The 25,339-nt window shown below is 43.0% G+C and overlaps 1 protein-coding gene across 2 annotated transcripts; it reads right to left on the bottom strand.

Annotated features, from left to right (window-relative positions):
• Positions 1–644: 644 nt before the first annotated feature.
• prdx4 (peroxiredoxin 4) lies at positions 645–23,513 on the bottom strand. 2 transcript variants are annotated; one of them, XM_078232310.1, is made up of 8 exons: positions 23,289–23,513; positions 17,837–17,954; positions 14,144–14,260; positions 13,244–13,366; positions 9,628–9,758; positions 9,425–9,459; positions 9,170–9,216; positions 645–763 (listed from the first exon to the last, which is right to left on the bottom strand). In XM_078232310.1, exons 1-8 carry the CDS (start codon positions 23,476–23,478, stop codon positions 760–762), a joined length of 765 nt encoding a protein of 254 aa, XP_078088436.1. In that variant the 5' UTR covers positions 23,479–23,513; the 3' UTR covers positions 645–759. The 2 variants fall into 2 exon arrangements, with proteins under 2 accessions (XP_078088436.1, XP_078088434.1); XM_078232308.1 differs by lacking the exon at positions 9,170–9,216.
• Between the last annotated feature and the right edge of the window lie 1,826 nt (positions 23,514–25,339).

Below are 25,339 nucleotides of genomic sequence, written 5' to 3'. Positions count from 1 at the left end.
TGGAGTTTGCACATTCTCCCCGTGTCTGCATGGGTTTCCTCCGGGTGCTCCGGTTTCCTCCCACGGTCCAAAGATGTGCAGGTTAGGTTGAGTGGCCAGGCTAAATTGCCCCTTAGTATCCCAGGATGTGTCGGGGGTAAATGTGTGGGGTTGTGAGGATAGGGCCTGCGGTGGGATTGTCAGTGCAGACTCGATGGGCCAAATGGCCTCCTTCTACACTGTAGGGTTTCTATGATCAATAATGGGGAATATTAATATAAAGCAGCATAAAATCAGAAAGCATGGATTTAGAAACTACAAGTCTTTCTTCACAAATTCACTGAAAGATGAGAATGAAGTTGGTGCACGTTGTCCAATAAATGTAATTTACTGGATTTTCAGAAGGCATTTTGATTATTCATTCTTTGTTGAAGCAATTAAGTTGTCACGTAAATGGAATCAACATTCTTATTATGAAAATCAAAACAAGTTCACTGTCAAACTGATAAAAGGTTATAATTTGCTGCCCTGATAGAATGTATAGCATCAATATAATATTTTCAGCAACGGGGAGCAATTAAACACATTTCTTATTCTTTCCTGTGCGAGAGAGAAAAAAACTCATTATCAAAATCACTTGCAATGATAACAGCAGTAAAAAAAACCACAAAGAAGTAAAAGTTTTATTGTTTAAGTCAGGAACCAGGTATTATAAAACATCAATATTCAAGGTTTAATGTTTTCTATCAAAATACTTGAGTTTTCCAGCTGGATCCGGAATTATCTGAAGGAAAAGAGCATAAAAAGCAGAAATCAAAAAAAAGATACTTTGACAAACACCTACAGGCTAGCTGCTGATAAACAGGAGTGCAAGTTACAACTAGAAAGAACAAAACCTAAACATTAAATCAACTGCAGCTCTTTGGTGATACTACTATCTCATTGTACCTTACTCATCCTGCAAATGTAAGGGTTTCCTTTCAGAGAATCGTAGTGCATTTCTTTCCCATTTTAGGAAAAATACAAAATGGACCATACTTTAAAGATATACAATTCCTGAGAGAAAAAAAATAATGGCAAAATCACTCATCACAATGCATCTGCAAATGATCCGTTAAATATTTCAAGTAGTCATTTGAGAGAAATAACCATTGCCAGTTTTGAAGAGTCTGGAGCACAGTAGAAAAGATTGACCAAGAAGGCCTCTAACAATGTAAAGGAGGCGGAAAGTCTGAGATAGGAGGAAGACATACAATGATCGCTGGCAAAAGGAAAAGAGTGATCTTTGGCCCATGTACAAAATTATAAAGAAGTTCGTACAAGTGAAAAGATGACCAGGGGTCAAGAGAAATCTAGAAAGTACATAAACAGCAGACAGGTAGTTAAATCCCAAGATAAAATGGAATTAAACAATTATTAACAGACTAATGGCTACAGGAAGTGCGATTTTAATTGGAAGGACAATACTATACCATTCTTAATTGAGTCTTGTTGCCATACTATTTTGTGCATTTACTTGGATTTCCAAAAATAAACAGCCAGAGGAATTTTGCAAGTAAATTAGTTCTCACTGTGTTTGGGGGATAAGAAATGGACAGATGAACTAGAAATTGGCAAACTGAGTGCAGAAAGGAAACTAAAAAGTGCTTTCAAATGAAATAGCTTCCCAAGCTAAGGTAACAAGTGGTACGACCCAAAGCTTAGTGGTCTGTTCCTCCTGCTCAATATACTAATTGAAATATGTGGGAGAGCACATAGAGCAGATTTATTGTTGTGAATTATAGAATCCTACTGCACAGGAAATGCTCATTTGGCTCCCCAAAAGGCTATTCATTTAGTACAACTCCTCTGCCTTTTCCATTGGGCAACCATTTTTTTCCTTTAAGTATTTATCCAATTTCCTTCTGAAAATTACTATTGAATCTACTTTCACGACCCTTTCAGACAGTACATTCATTGAAACCTGTGCCCTCCAGTTACTGACCCTCCTGCCAAGGGATGACAAAGTTAAACAGCAAGAGTTTCAACTGGATTGGGGAGGGGGAAAGATAAAGGTGGGGTAACCATCTGCGTGGCAAGTGTTCTCCAATACAGATAAATGTACAGTCATTCGCCCAAATATGTAAAATAGTAAAACAGAATGACAAGAGTGTATTAAGAAGGGCCCTAGAAAATTGGATAAAATCTGAAACAAAACATCTTTCAAAAGTTTAATTTAAAGGGGTAAGACATGATAGGAGAGCTCCAAGCCGTGGTTTGCACCTCTTGCTCCATGTGGCAGGCTGGGGACAGTTCCAGTCCCCTGGGTCAGCATGTGTGCAGGAAGTGTCTCCAGCTATAGCTCCTGGAAGCTCGAGTTTCAGAGCTGGAACGGCAGCTGGAGACACTGTAGAGCATCTGCGAGTCAGAGAGTATCGTGGATAGCACGTATAGAGAGGTGGTCACACCGCAGGCTCAGACTCCACAGGCAGGAAGGGAATGGGTGACCACCAGACAGAGCAAAAGAGATAGGCAGGTGTGGAAGGAATCTCGTGTGGCCATTCCCTGCAAAACAGATATACAGCTTTGGATACTGTTGAGGGGAATGACCTCTCTAGGAAAAGCAGCAGCAGCAACCAAACTCGTTGCACCATGGTTGGTTCTGCTGCAGAGGAGAGGGGTAAAAAGTGTGCCAGTTCAATAGTTATAGGGGATTAAATTGTAAGGGGAATAGACAAGCGTTTCTGTGGCTGCAAATGAGACTCCAGGATGGTATGTTGTCTCCCTGGTGCGAGGATCAAGGATGTCTCGGAGCGGCTGCAGGACATTCTGAAGGGGAGGGCGAACAGCTGGTGGTCGTAGTACACGTTGGTACAAACGACATAGGTAAAAAACGGGATGAGGTCCTAAAAGCAGAATACAGGGAGCGAGGAAGAAAGTTAAGAAATGGTGATCTCAGGATTACTACCAGTGCCACGTGCTAGTCAGAGTAGAAATGACAGGATATATCAGATATGTACGTGGCTGAAGGGATGGTGTCGGGGGAGGGTTTCAGATTCCTGGGGCATTGGGATCGGTTTTGGGGGAGATGGGACCTGTACAAATTGGACGGGTTACATCTGGGCAGGACTGGGACCAATATCCCAGGGGGAGTATTTGCTAGAGCGGTTGGGGAGGGTTTAAATTAATATGCCAGGGAGATGGGAACCTATGTAAGGAGTCCGAGAAGGAGGGAGCAAGAACAAAATGTGGGGAGAAGGTTCCAACTACATCAAAAATCAGGAAAATAGTTAAAAGGAAGGAGAACTCAGGAGATGTTATTAATGGAAGTGTTAGAATTCAAAAAGGTACAAAACCTAGCATAAGGGCACTTTATCTGAATGCTCGTAGCATTCGAAACAAGGTAAATGAGTTGACGGCACAAATCATTGCGAACGAGTATGATTTGGTGGCCATCACAGAGACATGGTTGCAGGATGGTCACGACTGGGAGTTAAATATCCAGGGGTATCAGATTGTTCGGAGGGACCGACAGGAAGGTAAATTGTAGCTCTGATATTTAGGGATGACATCAGGGCGGTAGTGAGAGATGATATAGGTTCTACGGAAAAAAAGGTTGAATCCATTTGGGTGGAAACTAGAAATAGTAAGGAGAAAAAGTCACTGATAGGCGTAGTCTACAGGCCACCAAATAATGACATCATGGTGGGACGAGAAATAAAGAAATAACTGATGTATGTAAAAATGGTACAGCAATTATCATGGGGGATTTTAATCTACATATCAATTGGTCAAACCAGGTCAAAGCAGTTCATAGAATGTATCCGTGATAGCTTCCTTGAACAGTATGTAATGAAGCCGACAAGGGAGCAAGCTATCCTAGATCTGGTCCTGTGTAATGACAATAAGAAGTCTCACAACACCAGGTTAAAGTCCAACAGGTTTATTTGGTAGCAAATACCATAAGCTTTCGGAGCACTGCCCCTTCGTCAGATGGAGTGGAAATGTGCTCTCAAACAGGGCACAGACACAAAATCAAGTTGCAGAATACTGATTAGAATGTGAATCCCTAAAGCCAGCCAGGTCTTAAAGGTACAGACAATGTGGTGGAGGGAGCATTAAACACAGGTTAAAGAGATGTGTATTGTCTCCAGACACAACAGCTAGTGAGATTCTGCAAGTCCAGGAGGCAAGGTGTAGCTCTGATATCTCATCCTTCGTCTCTCCAAGGAGAAAAGACCTAGCTCCCTCAACCTATCCTCATAAGGCATGTCACCCAATCCAGGCAACATCCTTGTAAAAGGTGTAAAGCTCTGATACCCGAGGCATGGTACATTGGGGAAACCATGCAGACGCTAGGACAACGGATGAATGAACACCGCTCGACAATCACCAGGCAAGACTGTTCTCTTCCTGTGGGGGAGCACTTCAGCAGTCACGGGCATTCAGCCTTGGATCTTCAGGTAAGCGTTCTCCAAAGTGGCCTTCACGACACACGACAGCGCAGAGTCGCTGAGCAGAAACTGACGGCCAAGTTCCGCACACATGAGGACGACCTAAACCGGGATGTTGGATTTATGTCACACTATAAGTGACCCCCACACCTTTCCTCCTGGACTTGCAGAATCTCACTAGCTGTTGTGTCTGGAGACAATACACATCTCTTTAACCTGTGTTTAATGCTCCCTCCACCACATTGTCTGTACCTTTAAGACCTGGCTGGCTTTAGGGATTCGCATTCTAATCAGTATTCTGCAACTTGATTTTGTGTCTGTGCCCTGTTTGAGAGCACATTTCCACTCCATCTGACGAAGGAGCAGTGCTCCGAAAGCTTATGGTATTTGCTACCAAATAAACCTGTTGGACTTTAACCTGGTGTTGTGAGACTTCTTACTGTGTTCACCCCAGTCCAACGCTGGCATCTCCACATCCTGTGTAATGAGACAGGAATAATTCATTATCTTGCAGTTAGGGATCCTCTCGGAAGAAGCGATCACAGTATGGTTGAATTTAAAATACAGATGGAGCATGAGAAGGTAAAATCCAATACCAGTGTCTTGTGCTTAAACAAAGGAGACTACAAAGGGATGAGGGAGGCGTTGGCTAAAGTAGACAGGGAGCAAAAACTTTATGGTGGGACAATTGAAGAATAGTGGAGGACTTTCAAAGCGATCTTTTACAGTGCTCCCAAACTTGTATATCATTATAAGGAAGGACTGTAGAAAAAGAGATGATCAGCCATGGATATCTAAGGAAATAAAGGAGGGTGTCAAATTGAAAGAAAATGCATACAAAGTGGCAAAGATTAGTGGGAATCCTGAGGATTAGGAAATCTTTAAAGGTCAACAGAAAGCCATGAAAAAAGCTATTAAAAAAAGCAAGATGGATTATGAGAGTAAACTAGCTCAGAATATAAAAACAAATAGCAAAAGTTTCTACAAATATATAAAACAAAAAAGAGTGGCTAAAGTAAACATTGGTCCTTCAGAACATAGAAAAAATACAGCACAAACAGGCCCTTCGGCCCACAAGTTGCGCCGGTCGTGTCCCTACCTACCTAGGCTTATAAATAGACTTCCCTATAACCCTCAATCCTATTAAATCCCATGTACTCATCCAGAAGTCTCTTAAAAGACCCTATCGAGTTTGCCTCCACCACCACTGACGACAGCCGATTCCACTCACCCACCACCCTCTGAGTGAAAAACTTACCCCTGACATCTCCTCTGTACCTACTCCCCAGCACCTTAAACCTGTGTCCTCTCGTAGCAACCATTTCAGCCCTGGGAAAAAGCCTCTGAGAATCCACCCGATCTATACCTCTCAACATCTTGTAAACCTCTATCAGGTCACCTCTCATCCTTCGTCTCTCCAAGGAGAAAAGACCTAGCTCCCTCAACCTATCCTCATAACGCATGTCACCCAATCCAGGCAACATCCTTGTAAATCTCCTCTGCACCCTTTCTATGGCTTCCACATCCTTTCTGTAATGAGGCGACCAGAACTGGGCACAGTACTCCAGGTGGGGTCTGACAAGGGTCTTATAAAGCTGCATCATTATCCCCCGACTCCTAAACTCAATCCCTCGATTGATGAAGGCCAGCACACCATATGCCTTCAGAGGATGAGAAGGGGGATGCAATAACTGGAAATGAGAAAATGGCTGAGGCATTGAACAGGTATTTTGTGTCAGTCTTCACAGTGCAAGACACAAATAACATGCCAAAAATTGATGACAGGAAGGCTATGGCAGGTGAAGACCTAGAAACTATCATTATCACGGAAGAGGTAGTGTTGGGCAAGTTAATGGGGCTAAAAGTAGACAAGTCTCCTGGTCCTGATGGAATGCATCCCAGAATACTGAAAGAGATGGCGGGAGAAATAGCAAGTCCATTAGTGGTAAAATTCGCTGGACTCTGGGGTGGTTCCCGCAGATTGAAAAACAGCAAATGTGACGCCACTGTTTTAAAAAGGAGGTAGACAAAAGGTGGTTAACTATAGGCCGGTTAGCTTAACTTCTGTAGTAGGGAAAATGTTTGAATCTATCATCAAGGAAGAAATAGCAAAACATCTGGATATAAATTGTCCCATTGGTAAGACGCAGCATGGGTTCATGAAAGGAAGGTCATGTTTGACTAATTTGGTGGAATTCTTTGAGAACATTACATGTGCAGTGGACAATGGGGAGCCTGTGGATGTGGTGTATCTGGATTTCCAGAAGGCATTTGACAAGGTGCTGCACCAAAGACTGCTACATAAGATAAAGGTGCACGGTGTTATGGGTAATGTATCAGCATGGATAGAGGATTGGTTAACTAACAGAAAGCAAAGAGTGGGGGTAAATGGGTGTTTTTCTGGTTGGCGATCAGTGACTAGTGGTGTGCCTCAGGGATCAGTGTTGGGACCGCAATTGTTTACGATTTACACAGATGATTTGGAGTTGGGGACCAAGTGTAGTGTGTCAAAATTCGCAGGTGACACTAAGATGAGTGGCAGAGCAAAGTGTGCAGAGGATGCTGAAAGTCTGCAAAGGGATATCGATAGTCTAAGTGAGTGGGCGAGGGTCTGGCAGATGGAGTACAATGTTGGTAAATGTGAGGTCATCCATTTTGGTAGGAATAACTGCAAAATGGACTATTATTTAAATGGTAAAAAATTGCAGCATGTTGCTGTGCAGAGGGACCTGGGTGTCCTTGTGCAAGAATCTCAAGGAGTTGGTTTGCAGGTGCAGCAGGTAATTAAGAAGGCAAATGGAATTTTGTCCTTCATTGCTAGAAGGATGGAGTTTAAAAACAGCGAGGTTATGTTGCAGCTGTATAAGGTGCTGGTGAGGCCACACCTGGAGTACTGTGTACAGTTTTGGTCTCCTTACTTGAGAAAGGATATACTGGCACTGGAGGGGGCGCAGAGGAGATTCACTAGGTGGATTCCAGAGTTGAGAGGGTTGGCTTATGAGGAGAGACTGAATAGACTGGGGCTATACTCATTGGAATTCAGAAGAATGAGGGGAGATCATATAAGATTATGAAGGGAATAGATAAGATAGAAGCAGGGAAGTTGTTTCCACTGGCAGCTGAAACTAGGACGAGGGGACATGGCCTCAAAATAAGGTCAAGCAGATCTAGGACCGAGCTGAGGAGGAACTTCACACAAAGGGTTGTGAATCTGTGGAATTCCCTGCCCAGTGAAGCAGCTGAGGCCACCTCGTTGAATGTTTTTAAGGCAAGGATAGCTAAATTTTTGAAAGTAAAGGAATTAAGGATTATGGTGAGCGGCAGGTAAGTCCACGAAAAGATCAGCTATGATCTTATTGAATGGTGGAGCAGGCTCGAGAGGCCAGATGGCCTACTGCTGCTCCTAGTTCTTATTACGGCTAAATATATACAAGGAACAGCCATGATCAGGAGGCTTCAGCCAAAGCCTAAAATGACCTTGCTATGTTGCCCAGACTATTCATTACTGTCACACCCCTAGCTTCGGTGAGGATAACGTAGGCCCGAAGGTGGGCTAAAAAAAAAAATCACGCAATTATAACTTCTCGCAAAGGTGCTTATTTTTACTTAAAATCCCAGTACAAAAAAAGGTTTTAGAACATACAGTACAGACCCTTTGGCCCTCGATGTTGTGCCGAGCTTTGTCCGAAACCAAGATCAAGCTATCCCACTCCCTATCATTCTGGTGTGCTCCATGTGCCTATCCAATAACCACTTGATAGTTCCTAAAGTGTCCGACTCCACTATCACAGCAGGCAGTCCATTCCACACCCCAACCATTCTCTGAGTAAAGAACCTACCTCAGACATCCCTCCTATATATCCCACCATGAACCTTATAGTTATGCCCCCTCGTAACAGCTCCATTCACCCGAGGAAATAGACTCTGAACGTCCACTCTATCTATCCCCCTCATCATCTTGTCAACCTCTATTAAGTCGCCTCTCATCCTCCTCCGCTCTAAAGAGAAAAGCCCTAGCTCCCTCAACCTTTCCTCATAAGACCTACCCTCCAAACCAGGCAGCATCCTGGTAAATCTCCTCTGCACTCTCTCCAATGCTTCCACATCCTTCTTATAGTGAGGTGACCAGAACTGCACACAATATTCCAAATGTGGTCTCACCAAGGTCCTGTACAGTTGCAGCATAACCCCACGGCTCTTAAACTCAAGCCCCCTGTTAATAAACGCTAACACACTATAGGCCTTCTTCACGGCTCTATCCACTTGAGTGGCAACCTTCAGAGATCTGTGGACATGAACCCCAAGATTTCTCTGTTCCTCCACATTCCTCAGAACCCTGCCGTTGACCCTGTAATCCGCATTCAAATTTGTCCTACCAAAATGAATCACCTCGTACTTATCAGTCTTAAACTCTATCAAGCATAACCTGTGTAAATAAGACATTCCCAATTCCAGCAGCAAGTCCCGGCTCGCAAGTAACTCACTTCCAGTGATCTAGTCTGCAGTGCTGACGAAACAGAAACTGCTTATTTTAATACAGAACCTAAGCAGCACATTGTAATGTTGTCATCTCTGCTGAGTTCAGAGTGGAGGAAGCTGCCCGCTGTACAGGATGCTATTAAAAAGACAAGCTATCAAAGATACTAGCACAAAAGCACTTTGTTATTAGGTATAACACCATTTTTCAAGTTGTCAATTTTAATGTGCACAGCGATTTAACATCTGTAATCACGCCTATTGTCATTAAGTTTACTTACAAATCTTCTCGTGGCCACCACTGTTTCATGACATCTTCTGGTTTAATCTAGTTAAAATATATCAGCAGCATGATTACAGATGTTAATGCACTTCGACCTTTTAAAGCTCGAATTTGGACTATACTTAAAGACAATAACACCATAGATGTGACAAGGCAAACATAAAAGATTGTTGATATTTAAACGTAATTCACTATGTATAAATTACATAGTCCTTTTCATAAAGATGATGTTTAGGTTAAATGACAATCTTACCGTGTCACTTCCAGGTTTCCAACCAGCTGGGCAAACTAAAAAAAGACATCAAAATAAAAGCACTTAAATCCATGCCGCAGCTGAGCAACTTCAATGCAAAGAAACACTATTCACTCTTTACTCGTAAAACATTTCATTTCCAGTTATTTAATTTTGCCAATCTATAATTTTCATGTACTTTGTTCCAATAATTTCATGCATACCTTCACCGTGTACGTCGGTGTACTGGAATGCTTGAACTAAACGAAGAGTTTCATCCACTGAACGGCCCACTGGAAGATCATTCATTGTAATTTGTCTCAGTGTTCCTTTGTCATCAATGATAAAGAGACCTCTGAAAGAAAAAAAAGCATGATTATTGTCAACTTTGTCAAACATGATCGACAGTGATTTCATGGTTCAGATTTTATTGCCGTGGTGCGGTTCAAGCCCGGGTTCCCAGAGCATTATCTTGGGCGCCTGGATTACTAGTCCAGTGTCAATACCACTACGCCACCACCTTCCATACTCCCATCTGCTCAAGGGCGGCACGGTAGCACAGTGGTTAGCACTGCTGCTTCACAGCTCCAGCGACCTGGGTTTGATTCCCGGCTTGGGTCACTGTCTGTGTGGAGTTTGCACATTCTCCTCGTGTCTGCGTGGGTTTCCTCCGGGTGCTCCGGTTTCCTCCCACAGTCCAAAGATGTGTGGGTTAGGTTGATTGGCCAGGTTAAAAATTGCCCGAGATGCGTAGGTTAGAGGGATTAGCAGGTAAATATGTGGGGGTAGGGCCTGGGTGGGATTGTGGTCGGTGCAGACACGATGGGCCGAATGGCCTCCTTCTGCACTGTAGGGTTTCTATGATTTCTATGATGGATGAAGCATACATTTAATTTGCAAACACAAAATAGGCTGGACAAAAGGCAGTGGTAAACTATGAAAGTATTTGTTTTGTTGGAGACATGTCCTCCTGCAATTTACATTTAGCATAGTAAAATATCTCGAGACACTTCTTAGGCGCATCAAACAACATTTGTCACTGAACCATATGGGGCTGTTAGAACAAATTCTCCCAAATTTAGTTACAAAATTGGGCAAAAATCTTGCTGGTACAATCAGGAGTTTTGACATTAAAATCCTCTGTGGTAATCAGGTGGTTTCCTTGCCCATGTTTGACCTTTTGCAATAAGGTTTCATTGGATCCAGAGTTGATGTCGACGGCAACTCCAACAACTGTATACCACTGAGCCGCCACCTCTACCGGGTCTGTCCTGCTGGCAGGACAGGATATACCAGGATGGTGATGTCTGGGACATTATCTGTAAGGTATGATTCCGTGTGTGGGAATACTCTTCCAGTTTTTGGCATAAACTCCAGATGTTAGGATAGATGACTGCAGGGTTAACAGGATTGAGTTTACTGTTGTCACATCCAGTGCACATTGGTTTCATTCCTTATAGACTTCCTAGTAGTTGATACCACTGATTGGCTTCCTGGGCTATTTCAGAGGTCATTTATGAGTCAACCACACTGCTGTATATCTGGAGTCACATGTAGGCCAGACCAGATAAGGATGGTGGATTTCTTTCCCTAAAGGACATTAGTGAAGCAGATCGACAGTGATTTCATGGTTCAGATTTTATTGCCATGGTGCGGTTCAAGCCCAGGTTCCCAGAGCATTATCTTGGGCGCCTGGATTACTAGTCCAGTGTCAATACCACTACGCCACCACCTTCCATACTCCCATCTGCTCAACATTCAAGGATGATCCAAAGATAATCCTAACTTCCTTTCTCAACTGCATGCCATTTTCTTAAACCCCTCTCCTCATTTCTCTTATGGGTCAATCTAGAACAAGAGGTCACAGGTATAGGTTGAGAGGCTGTGGATTTAAAACTGTGATGAGGAGGAGCTATTTTTCATAGAGGGTGCTGAATTTGTAGAACTCGCTGCCCCATAGCACGGTGGAGTCTGAATCGTTGAATGATTTCAAGAGGGAGATAGACATATTTCTAATATGTCTTTCTTTCTGGTTGTATCACAGCTTGGTCTGGCTCCTGCTCTGCCCAAGACCACAAGAAACTACAAAAGGTCCATCACGCAAACCAGCCGCCCATCCATTGACTCTGTCTACACTTCCAGCTGCCTCAGCAAAGCAGCCAGCATAATTAAGGACCCCACGCATCCCGGACATACCGTCTTCCACTTTCTTCCGTCGGGAAAAAGATACAAAAGTCTGAGGTCACGTATCAACCGACTCAAGAACAGCTTCTTCCCTGCAGTTATCAGACTTTTGAATGAACCTACCTCACGTTAAGTTGATCTTTCTTTCCACCCTAGCTATGACTGTAACACTACATTCTGCACCCTCTCCTTTCCTTCTCTATGAACGGTATGCTTTGTCTGTATAGCGCACAAGAAACAATACTTTTCACTGTATATTAATACATGTGACAATAATAAATCAAATCAAATTTTAAAAAGGGAAAGAGGGATATGGCGAACATGTGGGGAGGTGGATTCGAGACTAGAGAGAGATCATCCATGATTTGATTGCATGGCGGAGCAGGCACAAAGTGCTGAATTTGCCTACTTATGCTCCTAATTCCTATGTTCCCACGTTCTCCGTCCTCCTGCACTTCTTTGTCACAAAGGCAGAGATCATCCAATCAGCTGCCTCTACCACTTTCTTCCCATCTGGCCAAACTTCCTTTTAATACTCCACCTTGTCCTAGCCTTTAACTCACATCTTTCTCCTTTTTCTCTCCTATCTGCAGACTTGCCCTCGCTAAGCCCATGAGACCCTCTGACTGTTCCCTTCATCTATTCCTACTAAACTGCTGATCACCCAATTTACCTCCTGGATTCCATGTTAGTCAATATTGTCAATGGTTCTCTCTCTTCAGGTGTTGTCCCATTGTCCTTTAAATCTGCTGTCTTCTCCTCAAAAAGCCAACCCTTGACACCCCCCCCCCCCCCCCCCCCCCCGCCTTCCATCCTTGCAAACTACCATCCCTTCTCTTACCTCCCTTTCCTCTCCAAAATACTTGAACATCATAGAATCCCTACAGTGCAGAAGGAGGCCATTCGGCCCATCAAGCCTCCACCGACCACAATCCCACCCAAGTCCTATTCCCGTAATCCCACACATTTACCCTGCTAATCCCCGACACTAGGGTCAATTTAGCATGGCCAATCAACCTAACCAGCAAATCTTTGGATTGTGGGAGGAAACCGGAGCATCCGGAGGAAACCCACGCAGACATGGGGAGAACGTGCTAACTCCACACAGGCAGTGACCCGAGGCCAGAAGTGAACCCGGTCCCTTGGACTGTGAGACAGCAGTTCTAACCACTGTGCTACCATGCTGCCCATGTTTATAAAAGCAAATTACTGCGGATGCTGGAATCTGAAACAAAAACAGAAAATGCTGGAAAATCTCAGCAGGTCAGACTGCATCTGTGGAGAGAGACTAGAGCTAACGTTTCAAGTCTGAATGACCCTCATAACTCTCCAAGATATCTGCATTCCTCTAATTCTGGCCTCTTGTGCATTAGCAATCATAACTGCTCCACCATTGGTGGTCGTGCCTTTATTTGATTTGCCCCCAAGTTCAGAAATTCCCATCACTCTACCTCACTTTCGTCCTTTAAGGCATTTATTAAAACCTATCTCGTTGACCAAGCTTTTGGTCATAGAACCCAATATCTCCTTTGTGGCTAGGTGTGATTCTTTGCATCGTAATGCTTCTGTAGAGGTGCTAAATAAATGCAATTTGGTGTTATATAGAGTAAACTACAAATTGAAACTTTTTTTAAAAACATGATCTTCTCCAGTTACCGAAGTGCGTGCCCTTGATCCTCCAAATACACTCCGTAATCCTTTGCAATTTGATGTGTAAGATCGGAGAGTAGTGGGATCTTCATTGGTCCTAGTCCACCTTGTTTTCTTGGTGTATTTATCCTTCATAAAATAAAAATACCTTGTTAAGAAGTGTACTCTTTTACTTAAATGACAAGATTTAAATAAACATTTCCACAAACCATTTATATCTGTAATTCATTAGCATCCAGAAGTACAAAATAGAGACTCTACAATGGATTGGAAAAATGAAACAAAATTCTTTGGAAGGGATTAAATCCTACCCAGCTTTATTTAAGGGGTTTATACAGGTTCAACCAGGTTTAAAAGGTACTCCAGATTCTCTTCTCAACACCTTTTAAGCCTGCCTGCAGTTAACTTCACAAAACAGGGATGAGCTCTTTGCAGGCACATATCCATTTACTCTCAGAGCTTACTCCAGGGCAGGAACATTGACATGCCAGCCTGACAGGTCATGTAAAATAATGAGGGATCATTAGGATAGATGGGAGGGATATAACTGAGTGGTTGAGTGGTGTGCCATAGAAAATTGGCATGGATCCATTTAATACTTGAAAAGGATATTGTTCGGATTAGATGAAGGTAGGAGGAGGCTTGAACATAAACACAAGCACAAACCTGTTGGGTTGAATGGCCTCTGTGGTGTAAATGTTATGGAATAAAATCAACCGTATCAGCTAATTCTCAATTATAATTTATGCATTTGGGAATTTATTTAAATAAAAAGACAATAATATAGCTAATTATGTGCTGTAGAAAACCCAACCAAACCATTTACTTGATAAATTGAGCTGCTTAAGTTGTGAACTATTCTAAAAGTGAGACGCTTATGTTATACCAAGTATCAGACCTACTTACCATGCCAAGTGTGTAAACTGAGAGTCAACAGAACAAGCTACGACTTCAGTATTAATTGATCGAAACTCCTCAATTCTGTCACTGAAAGCTATTATCTCAGTGGGACAAACAAACGTGCTGCAAATTTAAAAAAAGCAATTGAGTGACAGATCCTTTATAAATTCAGATTTTTGCACAAGAACACACCTAAATGAAAAAACATCAGATAGAAACTTGAGTTCTTGCACAGCAAGCAACTCTCTTTGTATGTTAATATTATATATAATATATATGAATAAGAAAGTGAGAGAATACATTGAGGAGCAATCCACATGAAAAGCACTATTACAAAAATCATCTATTGAATTTATTCTAGTTGGCATCAAGATACCAATCCAAAGGAGGAATGTTTTAAAGCCAACTTACCAAATTGCTATCTATTCATGATACAATATTTAAAAACAAAATCAGAAATGTGCATTGGTAGTAAGTAGAAAAACACAAAACACACCAGCACATTCTGCTGGCAAGGAAATGGTAAATTTGCCCCCTCCCAGCGTAATGACAAAGTAAAACAAAAGATTAATTCTCTTATTATCCTTCTCTGCTCCAATTGAAAAAGTCCCAGTATTCAAGCTTCACTGTGTAACTAGATTCCCATCCCTGACATAATTCTGTTTGATACATTCTCCATGGCTTAAATATCCTTTCTGTAGGGGAGGACTCCTAATCTATACAATATTGGAACTGGACTAACCATCATTTTGTACAATAGTGTTCAGGAAAGCTTCACACGGATGCGATGCCCAATATACACTGGGACCACTTCTGTTCACTTTGTGCATCAGTCATTCAGATATTGCGTCTGGAGGAGGTGGTGCCCAAATTTTCAGGTGATAATAAATAGACGCAGTGAATTATTTGAAAAGGACCAAACAAAAGCTATTGATAAGATGGCTGAATGAGCAAAAAGGACAAAAGAAATTCCTGTAACTATGAGGTGGCATATTTTGGTTAAACAATTATACTTCGAAGGGTGAAAGCTAACTGATATGGAAAATCAGAGGAATTTAAGACTTTTCAGGCTGACAATAAAGTAAAAAGCAGCACCTTAAGTGGCAGAATAATGCTATTAACATACTATGTTTTATGATGGAAAAGAGGTATAGAATATAAAAGTCAAGATGCAAAAGTAAACATTAGTAGGAACACAATTAAGTATTGTGCACAGTTTTGTAAAACACAGCAACAAAAATGGTGTGTTTGTGTCACTTCCTGAACCCTCTTCATAAGATTTTAAGTAAAAGCTTTGGTCATGGACAGAGGCATGCTAGAAGAAGGCATTGAAAATGATTTTTTCTCATGTTTGAGGACAGGTCAGGAGAGTGATGCAGTTGGAAAATCCAAGCCCCTGGTCAATTCCCACCTTGTAGTCAATCTCTTGTAGGCTGCTGGGGTTAAGATTTCAGTCTGAACAGCAACATTTTGTGTCTCAATACTGATGGTTTCTTTTTTGCCCGTCATCACCTATGAGCAGATCATAGAGTGGAAGTCAGGTCTGAGTGAGGAAGACAAAAAAAAGAGGAAGATGGGAGAGGGGAGTGCTGCAAAGCATCTTCTGGTCAGAAAAAATGAGATCTCATGGGATACAGGGGAAGGTGGCACAATTGCCTCAGTGATAGGAAACAAAGGGATGGATGGGTTTTGATGGATGTTTTTGTAAATGAAAGCGGTTTCCGTGGTGTTCTACAGAGCTCAATGTTGAGGCCCTTGCTGTTTGTTGTATATATTAATTTACTCTTAAATGTAGGAGGCATAATTCAGAAATTTGCAGATGACACAAAATTGGCCATGTCGCAGATAGTGAAGAGGATAGCTGTCGACTCCAGAATATCAATGGTTTGGTTAAGTGGACGGAAAAATGGCAAATGGAATTCAACCCTGAAAAATGGGAAGTAATGCATTTGGGAGGGCAAGGCAAGAGAATCCTAAACGGGAGGATATTGAGAGGAGTAGTGGAAGTGAGAGATCTTTGAGTGCATGTCCACAGGTCCCTGAATTTGGCAGGACAGGTGGATAAAGCGGTAAAGAAAGCATATGGAATATTTTCCTTGGATGAGGTACTGAATACAAAAACAGGATTTAATGTTGGAACTGTATAAAATGCTGGTTAAGGCTACAGCTGGAATTGTGTGTACAGTTCTGGTCCACCACATTACAGGAGGGATGTGGAAATAAAGGTGCAGAGAAGATTTACAAGGATGTTGCCTGGATTGGGGGGCATGCCTTATGAGGATAGGTTGAGGGAGCTCGGTCTTTTCTCCTTGGAGAGACGAAGGATGAGAGGTGACCTGATAGAGGTGTACAAGATGTTGAGAGGTATAGATCGAGTGGATTCTCGCAGGCTTTTTCCCAGGGCTGAAATGGCTGCTACGCGAGGACACAGGTTTAAGGTGCTGGGGAGTAGGTACAGAGGAGATGTCAGGGGTAAGTTTTTCACTCAGAGGGTGGTGGGTGAGTGGAATCGGCTGTCGTCAGTGGTGGTGGAGGCAAACTCGATAGGGTCTTTTAAGAGACTTCTGGATGAGTACATGGGACTTAATAGGATTGAGGGTTATAGGTAAGCCTATATGTAAGCCTAGGTAAGGCTAGAATAGTGTGGATAGCCAGAGTCTTTTTCCCAGGGTCGAAGGGTCAAATACCCAGGGAAGTGAGGGGGAGAAAGTTCAAAAGAGATGTAAGGGGCAAGTTTTTTCACATAGAGGGTGGTGAATGCCTGGAACGCATTGCCAGAGGAGGTGGCGGAAGCAGATTCTATAACAATGTTCAAGAGGCATCTGGATAGCTACATGAATAGACAGGGGATAGAGGGATATGGATCATGTAGAGGCAAGAAAATATTAGATTAGGAGGCATTGGTGGTGGGACAGATTTGTTGGGCCGAAGGGCCTCTTCCTGTGCTATACTATTCTTTATAGTTCTTTCTTCTGCTCCAACCCTCACTTAACGAAGTACTCCTCAGGAGTTGGGTCTCCCTCCCAACTAGACTTCTCGGATATCAATAGAAAGATCCAAGTACATATGCAGAAACCTCAAAATAAGGGCTGACTGCTCAATTGCAAGAACCATTCTCGTAACTGGGAACTGAAAATAAACAAACAAGTACTCACTTCAAACAATGACAAGAAAGTGACAACACTGCCTGATAAGACTATGCAGTGATTGCAGTGTGCACTAAGCTTTAAATTGCAGTTAACTAGTGACATGATCAGGGCAGCACGGTGGTCGTGGTTAGCACTGCTGCCTCACAGCACCAGGGACCTGGGTTCAATTCTGGTCTTGGGTGACTGCTTGTGTGGAGTTTGCACATTCTCCCATTGCCTGCATGGGTTTTCTCCGGGCGTTCCAGTTTCCTCCCACAGTCCAAAGATGTGCAGGTTAGGTAGATTGGCCATGCTAAATTGTCCCTTAGTGTCCAAAAATGTGTAGGTTACAGGGATTAGCAGGATAAATACATGGGGTTGCAGGGATAGGGCCCAGGCAAGATGCTCGGTTGGTGAGTTGGTGCAGACTCAACGGGCTGAATGGCCTCCACGTGCACTGTAGAGATTCTATGATATAATCAGAATGTGTCTCATGGTCAATGCTTGCAATTTGCCTTTCGCTGCAGCAATCAATGATTCACTGATCTTGAGTATTAATCTTGATACTTACAAATCAAGTGGATAGAAAAAGAAGACGAGGTATTTGCCTCGATAGTCTGTAAGCTTCAGCTCTTTGAATTCTCCGTTTATTACTGCTGTCCCTTCCCAGTCTGGTGCAGGTTTTGAAACTAAAGTGTTAAAAAGAAACAAATGATAAATTTTGCACTCTTCAGGCTAACTGGTTTAGTGAAATTTCAAAATGCACAATCTATGGTCATTATGTTGTACATCAGTAAAAAACTCATCTCACTTTTTCTCCAGCAATTAACTTACAGAATCCAATTCAATGTACACAAAGAATGTTTCAATTTCCTCTTTCCATTAATGCCTTGCTAAAATACAGTTGTGCGCGCACCTGGGGATCTTCTCTCATTTAGGGTGAGCATTAATCATTTTGAACCTCAATGGAATATGGGGGACCGAAAAGTAGAGGAATAGAGAAGACAGTCTCAAGTACAAGAGGTAAGAAGCAACCAAAAACAATTTAAAAATATATATTTATATATAAAATTGGTTGACATTTAAGACACACTAGCGGTACAGGTAAAGATGCTTGCATTTTACAGGAATGCAACTCAGAAACAAGGGTGTTCACTCCCTTCTGGGAGATTGAGAAGTTAATTGTTCATCAAAAGTTTTCTTTAATCTGATTCCTGTTCAGTATCCTAGAAATCATTACAAAAATGAGTGCATTCACATCTGCTGCTATACAATTTGCTGGTGCTTTTTCCCTTCTCATGTCCTGTATTTATGGTCTACTTTATGTTTAACCTTGTCCCTATATAGCGAGTTCCTTCAGCACAGTAGTTAGTCTTCAGCAGTCTGAAACAATAGTCTCCATTATAGTTTTCAAACCTGATCAACTTTTTGCATTGGCCAAGGCCAATCGGCACAAGTGGGGAATCCGGACTGCAGCTGTGGTGCCCCCTAATCTCAGATCACTGAAAACCGTGCCTGACAAAAATCCAGTGGAGGACTCAGCTGGAAAAAATAATCCCAGCATGCCTTCTGATTTTGATCAAGTTTAGCAGCTGTCTTTATTGTTAATGCTTTTAGCTAACTTTGGCTCTTTTATGAAAGTTTTTTTCCATCGTTATATGTTCATCATTTTAGTTTCTTCAAACACAACTTATTAAAGTTCCTATTACAAAAATAAAATCAGGATCCAGGGCCTTAACCAAATTTCCTCTCCTGCAACCAGACACACCAAGTGATAACTGCACTGTCCCTGCCGTTAAGATTCATTTTCAGTAGGGGTCAAATCTTGGGCCTTCCTAGTTGGAATGGTTCAAAATGCCATTGGACAATTAGGAAATCTACTGTCATACAACATACAAGGTAATCTGAAAATCTTCCAATGTTTTGTACTCCTTTCATTCGCCTGAACATTAAGACTTTTAGAAATTAAAATTTGACCAAATTTACTCAGGTTTGACTTGCCACTGGTGCCTTTGGCCTACAACAGATGCTCCGGTTGCAGATTTCATTAGTTCATGTAATCCTCAGTTGCTTGTATCATTTTTTGCAATTATGTTTAAGCTTATTTATTAGTCATAAGTAGACTTACATTAATACTGCAATGAAGTTACTGTGAAAATCCCCTGGTCGTCACACTCCGGCACCTGTTCGGGTACACTAAAGGGGAAATTTACCTTGGCCAATGCACCTAACCAGCATGTCTTTTGGAGTGTGGGAGGAAACCGGAGTACCCGGAGGAAACCGACGCAGACACGGGGAGAACATGCAGACTCCGCACAAAGTGACCTCAGCTGGGAATTGAATCCAGATCCCTGGTGATGTAAGGCAGCAGTGCTAACCACTGTGTCACCATGCTGTTATCAAAACAATTTGTTGCCTGACCTCCTCCAGAGTCTGGAGTTCAGCAATTAATTGGGGCTCTGTGATTACACACCACTTACTGGCTATATTGAAAGTGGGGTGGATTGGGGAGGTGTGGAAAAGTAGAAGTGTGTATTCTTCCTCAACTTAATTCGTATTTCAATGCCATCCTTTACTAATCTATTGTTTATCCTCATGAGAAGTGCTTTAGAATCACCGGTGTAAGAGACAGATCCAGTTCCAAACTCAGATTCTCTCTCTCTCTTCCACCCCACCCGCCCCAACTTCCCAGTCCCTGTTGGTGCTGTTGTAAAGTCAGAATTGTACAACCATGGAGAGCTTTATTGTAAGAATCTTGGATCTCCCAACATTGTCTTGTCCTACTTTGGGAGGAATCAGACTACCTAAATTTGAGCAAAAAAAAAGATTGAGGGAGCATTGGTCCCTTACTTGTTATTGCACAAAGGCACACCAAATTGGAGGTTTTTTATTAAATGAAGTCATAAAACGTGGGTGACACTGGTAAGCTTGACATCTATCACCCATTTGTGGTAGCTCTCGGGGTGGTGGTGAGCCAGCTTCCTGAACCACTGCAATCCATGTGTGGGTACACCCACAGTGTTATTAGGAAAGGAATTCCATGATTTTGACCCAGCATGTTAGGTGATATCCTGTCATGTCAGGAAGGCGCGTGACTTAAGGAGAACTTGCAGCTGGTGGCAATCCCATGTTACCACTCCCATTGTCTTTTTACATAGTTAGGATTACAGGTTAGGTAAATGCTGTTGAAGAACCTTGGTGCATTACTTCAATGCATCTTGTAGACAGTGCTCACTGTAGGTATACTGCACTGGTGTCAGTGAGTGACTGCGAAGCCCCGCAGGTACTTATGAGATTTGACAAACCCCTGTTTCCCAGGACAAATGGGTAATTTTGATCTTGGGCAACAGCCTAAAATGGGTGATATTGATTTGACTGTCCTTTACATAATGGACAGAGTGAGGGAATCTGTAGGGACAGAGAAAAAGCAATTCAAAATTATCACAATTTAGACTTTATTTTCATATGGTTTAGTAGGAAAAGGGAGATCTTTCTGGTTAAGTGACCAGACGCTCCTATTACTTCCGTTCAATTGACAATAACGTTTGGGCCAGACTGTTTTGTGCAGAAACATCTCAGTTTCAAAGTGGGATGCATGAAAATTGGAATGGAATTTTGTTTTGCACTCATCATCTATCAACACACTCCACGGAGTGCCTGACTTCCGTGTATTGTTATCAGAAAGAAGAAAACCATTTTTATCAGTAGTTCTATTGAGGGAAATCTTCCTTGAGCTTGCTTTCAAATTTCAACACAGTATCTGATGCCAATCTTTTGGTCAAACAAGTAAACTAAATCAAATTAACGATGGGATAAATTAAAAGGGGCAGCTCCCAAATGGAGGGGAACTGCCCAAAACAAAGGACAAAGTGGAAAGGAAACTTAAAACATCAAATCAAAATGTGATTAATGGGGTCAATAATGCACCCAGTCCCTGGAGTGCCCAGCAGGCACAGAAGGTGTTAACGGTGCCCTCGGACACTCAGCCGCGAATGTAGCCACGGTAGAGGGGCAGACAGTCGGGTCAGATGGCCCCTTTGGTCGCCTGCGGTCTGGACCTGCTCATGGAAAATTTTGCCAGGCCCAGGAGCAGGTTCACGAGGAGGTCCTCTGCCTTCCCCACCCCCCACTTCGCACCGGGTGTCTGTAGATCAGGAGCGTTGGACTGAAGTGCAAACAAAACATCAACAGAAGGTTTTCGAGGAAATAAAAAAGACTGTGCAGTTTATGACATTCAACTTACATGTGATTCACAGACGCCACAAGGTTACAAAAAGGGCAGGTTGCTTGGGAGTCCGTGAACCAATTTAACTAGAAATGAATTGGCATCCACTCAACAATGCCATCTCACTGACACAGAATCAAACCCACATTCAGAGAAAACCAGAATCAGCTACTAGGTAACAAGATCATGATACAGGAGAGCTTGGAGGCAGTGACCAGCCAATGAAGTTAACATGTAACACATGGAAAATTATCTGCTAGAATTTGCTATTTTGGAGGAATTTCTGCAGTAGTGCAGATAACCTTTTCAATTCAAAACTTTGGATGTCAACAAATACACACATGAAGCATCCAGATTCATGAAAGCCATCAGTGTGCAAGTTCTGTGGACAAACGATCAGAATCACAAAATTGGTATGGCACAGGAGGTGGCCATTTGGCCAATCGTATCTGCACCAATACATGGCAGCGTAGAGAACTACATGGTACACAAGCTGGGCAATGAGAAGGGAAAACTCACACACAATATGGCTTTGGTGCTGGTGAAGAGGAGTACCAAAGCGAAGTCCTTGCAATAAACTGGATGAAAGTTAGGAGCTTATATAACAAGAGATTCCCCCCCCCCCCCCATGTTCAGTAATCAGCAAATGGCACCATTCCATGATTACATTTATGCAGCAGTATTACATTTATGCAGCGGCACGGTGGCATTGTGGTTAGCACTGCTGCCTCACAGCGCCAGGGACCTTGGTTTGATTCCGGCCTTGGGTGACTGTCTGTGCGGAGTTTGCACATTCTCTGCGTGTCTACGTGGGTTTCCTCCGGTTTCCTCCCACAGTCCAAAGATGTGCGGGTTAGGTTGGGGCCATGATAAATTAGTGTCCCAAAATGTGTAGGTTAGGGGGATTAGCGGGGTAAATACATGGGGTTACAGGGATAGGGCTGGGTGGAATTGCTGTCGGTTCCCGCTCGATGGGCCAAATGGCCTCCTTCTGCATTGTAAGGATTCTATGATTCTATTCTCAAAAAGGACTAAGGTGGATTTATGGAAACCCAAAACTTCAGGTTTCCCTCCAAGCCATACGCCATCCTGGCTTGGGCAGATAATCAGTGTTTCTCCTTCATCACTGGGTCAAAATCCTGGAAATCCATTCCTAACTCTCTACCCAAGCACTACCTCTAACAATGGTCCTGCACCGCAAAATACTGTTGATGCTGGAAATCCGAATTAAAAGCAGAAAATGATGGAAAATGTCAGGTCTGGTGGCATTTGTGGAGAGATAAAAATGAGTTAACGTTTTGGGTCCATATTACTCTTCAGAGTTGAAGAGTCGGGCGTGGAGCAGAAACCCCCAACATTGAGCAGTTATGACCTGTTTGATGTTTGGAAAACCTGTGGGTTAGAGATAGTGAACAATGTGCAACGTGTCCTTAAGCAGCAGCAGCACTAGATTATCAGAGAACATCCCACACAGCAAACAACAGGCGCAGAGCCAGCATTGCACAGCCGCCTCCCTTGCTCCCTGCAGTCTCCCACTGAGACATCTCCACATCATATCTCCCACTGAGACAGCCTGAGGGGCGGACTGGTTTCCCGCCCGGGCTCAATTGCAGCGGGTAACGGTTGCGACTTGAGAGCCGGGCCACCCTGACTACCACCTCCCGCCATTGGGGAGAGCGACACTCACTCACACTCCCCACTCCCCTTCCTCTCCCTCACACACTCTACCTCACACACATCCCCTCTCTCTGCGCCACCGGCTCACACAAACCCCCTCACTCCACCCCCCCGCGCTCACTCTTGGCTTTGCTGAGGTGAAGCGAGTGGTCGGTCGTCGGCACCCTGAAGGCTTCCCCGGGGTAGACATGTCCTCCGGCATAGTGGTGACATTCCTGCTGTTCCTTCTTGCCGTTTTTCTCACAGTTAACGATCTGGAGCAGCAAAAACCCGAAAACCAACCGACACACAACCGCCCGCCCGGCCTCCATTACTACCGCAGTGCGCCTGCGCAGCGCTAGCTCCCTCAGCAGCGGCCCAGGAACAGTGATTGTCAGATTGATAAACTGCTAAACTGTCAGTGTGAGATAGATCAACTTCTAAACTCAGTGTGAGATAGATAAACTTCTAAACTGTCAGTGTGAGATAGATCAACTTCTAAACTCAGTGTGAGATAGATAAACTTCTAAACTGTCAGTGTGAGATAGATCAACTTCTAAACTCAGTGTGAGATAGATAAACTTCTAAACTGTCAGTGTGAGATAGATCAACTTCTAAACTCAGTGTGAGATAGATAAACTTCTAAACTGTCAATGTGAGATAGATCAACTTCTAAACTCAGTGTGAGATAGATAAACTTCTAAACTCAGTGTGAGATAGATAAACTTCTAAACTGTCAATGTGAGATAGATCAACTTCTAAACTCAGTGTGAGATAGATCAACTTCTAAACTCAGTGTGAGATAGATCAACTTCTAAACTGTCAGTGTGAGATAGATCAACTTCTAAACTCAGTGTGAGATAGATCAACTTCTAAACTGTCTGTGTGAGATAGATCAACTTCTAAACTCAGTGTGAGATAGATCAACTTCTGAACTGTCAGCGTGAGATAGATAAACTTCTAAACTGTCTGTGTGAGATAGATCAACTTCTGAACTGTCAGCGTGAGATAGATAAACTTCTAAACTGTCAGTGTGAGATAGATCAACTTCTAAACTCAGTGTGAAAACGATAAACTTCTAAACTGTAGCAAATTACTGCGGAGGCTAGAATCTGAAACCAAAAGAGAAAATGCTGGAAAATCTCAGCAGGTCTGGCAGCATCTGTAAGGAGAGAAGAGCTGACGTTTCAAGTCCAAATGACCGTTTGTCAAAGCTAAAAGGCATAGAAAGTGGGAGTTATTTATACGACAGGATGAGGAAATGAAAGGTGAGTCATTCAGCCAGGCGGAGGAGAGTGATGGTGCATGGGAATTGTTCAGCCTCCTTTCAAAAAAGAAGCAAAGAGCTCTCAGGCCGTCCTGGTGTGGGATGGAGGTGTAGAGAGATTGCAAAAGCAGTAATTTGCTTTTATCCACTGCCACTTCTCTTCCAGGAATGCCTACCCTGAAGAAGTATTGCTCTTATCCCCGACACGATTTCAGCATGCTCCTGCCCCACCTGAACTTATTTCCTCTTACCTTGACTCCATCCTCACTCCTCTGGTCTCCAATGCCGGCATCTCCACACCATTCCCTCCCCACCAGGATTCCTCTGATGCCCTGAGTCATATTGACAGCTTCGAGTTCGCAGGCCCTAACCACCCCCTATTCACCATGGATGTGCAATCTCTCTACACCTCCATCCCACACCAGGATGGCCTGAGAGCTCTTCGCTTCTTTCTTGAAAAGAGGCCTGAACAATTCCCATCCACCATCACTCTCCTCCACCTGGCTGAATGACTCATCTTTCATTCCCTCACCCTGTAGTATAAATATCTCCCACTTTCTATGCCTTTTAGCTTTGACAAACAGTCATCTGGACTCGAAATATCAGCTCTTTTCTCTCCTTACAGATGCTGCCAGACCTGTTGAGATTTTCTCTTTTGGTTTCAGATTCCAGCATCCACAGTAATTTGCTTATAGACTTTCAGAAAGCTTTCGACACAGCCTCACATAACAGACTACTATGTAAAGTTATAGCGCATGGGATTGCAGGTACTGTCTTACGATGGATAGAAAGCTGGTTAGCAGATAGGAAGCAAAGCATTGGCATAAATGGGTCTTTTTCCGATTGGCATTCAGTGACAGTGGGGTTCCGCAGGGATCTGTGCTAGGACCCCAACTGTTCACATTATATATTAATGATTTGGAAGA

This window comes from Mustelus asterias, chromosome 17 (genome assembly GCF_964213995.1).
Source record: "Mustelus asterias chromosome 17, sMusAst1.hap1.1, whole genome shotgun sequence".
Taxonomy (NCBI): Eukaryota; Metazoa; Chordata; class Chondrichthyes; order Carcharhiniformes; family Triakidae; genus Mustelus; species Mustelus asterias.
The sequence above is the reverse complement of the archived record's forward strand: the minus strand, read 5'-3'. Positions and strand labels throughout refer to the sequence as shown.

Excerpts from the sequence above, each read along its gene's own strand:
- prdx4 (XM_078232310.1), bottom strand. The coding sequence starts at position 23,478 with ATGGAGGCCGGGCGGGCGGTTGTGTGTCGGTTGGTTTTCGGGTTTTTG. Across the intron at positions 14,261-17,836 it reads TTTTTCTATCCACTTGATTT|CACGTTTGTTTGTCCCACTG; the intron begins GTAAGTATCAAG and ends TTAAATTTGCAG. Across the intron at positions 9,217-9,424 it reads GGAAACCTGGAAGTGACACG|ATTAAACCAGAAGATGTCAT; the intron begins GTAAGATTGTCA and ends TATTTTAACTAG.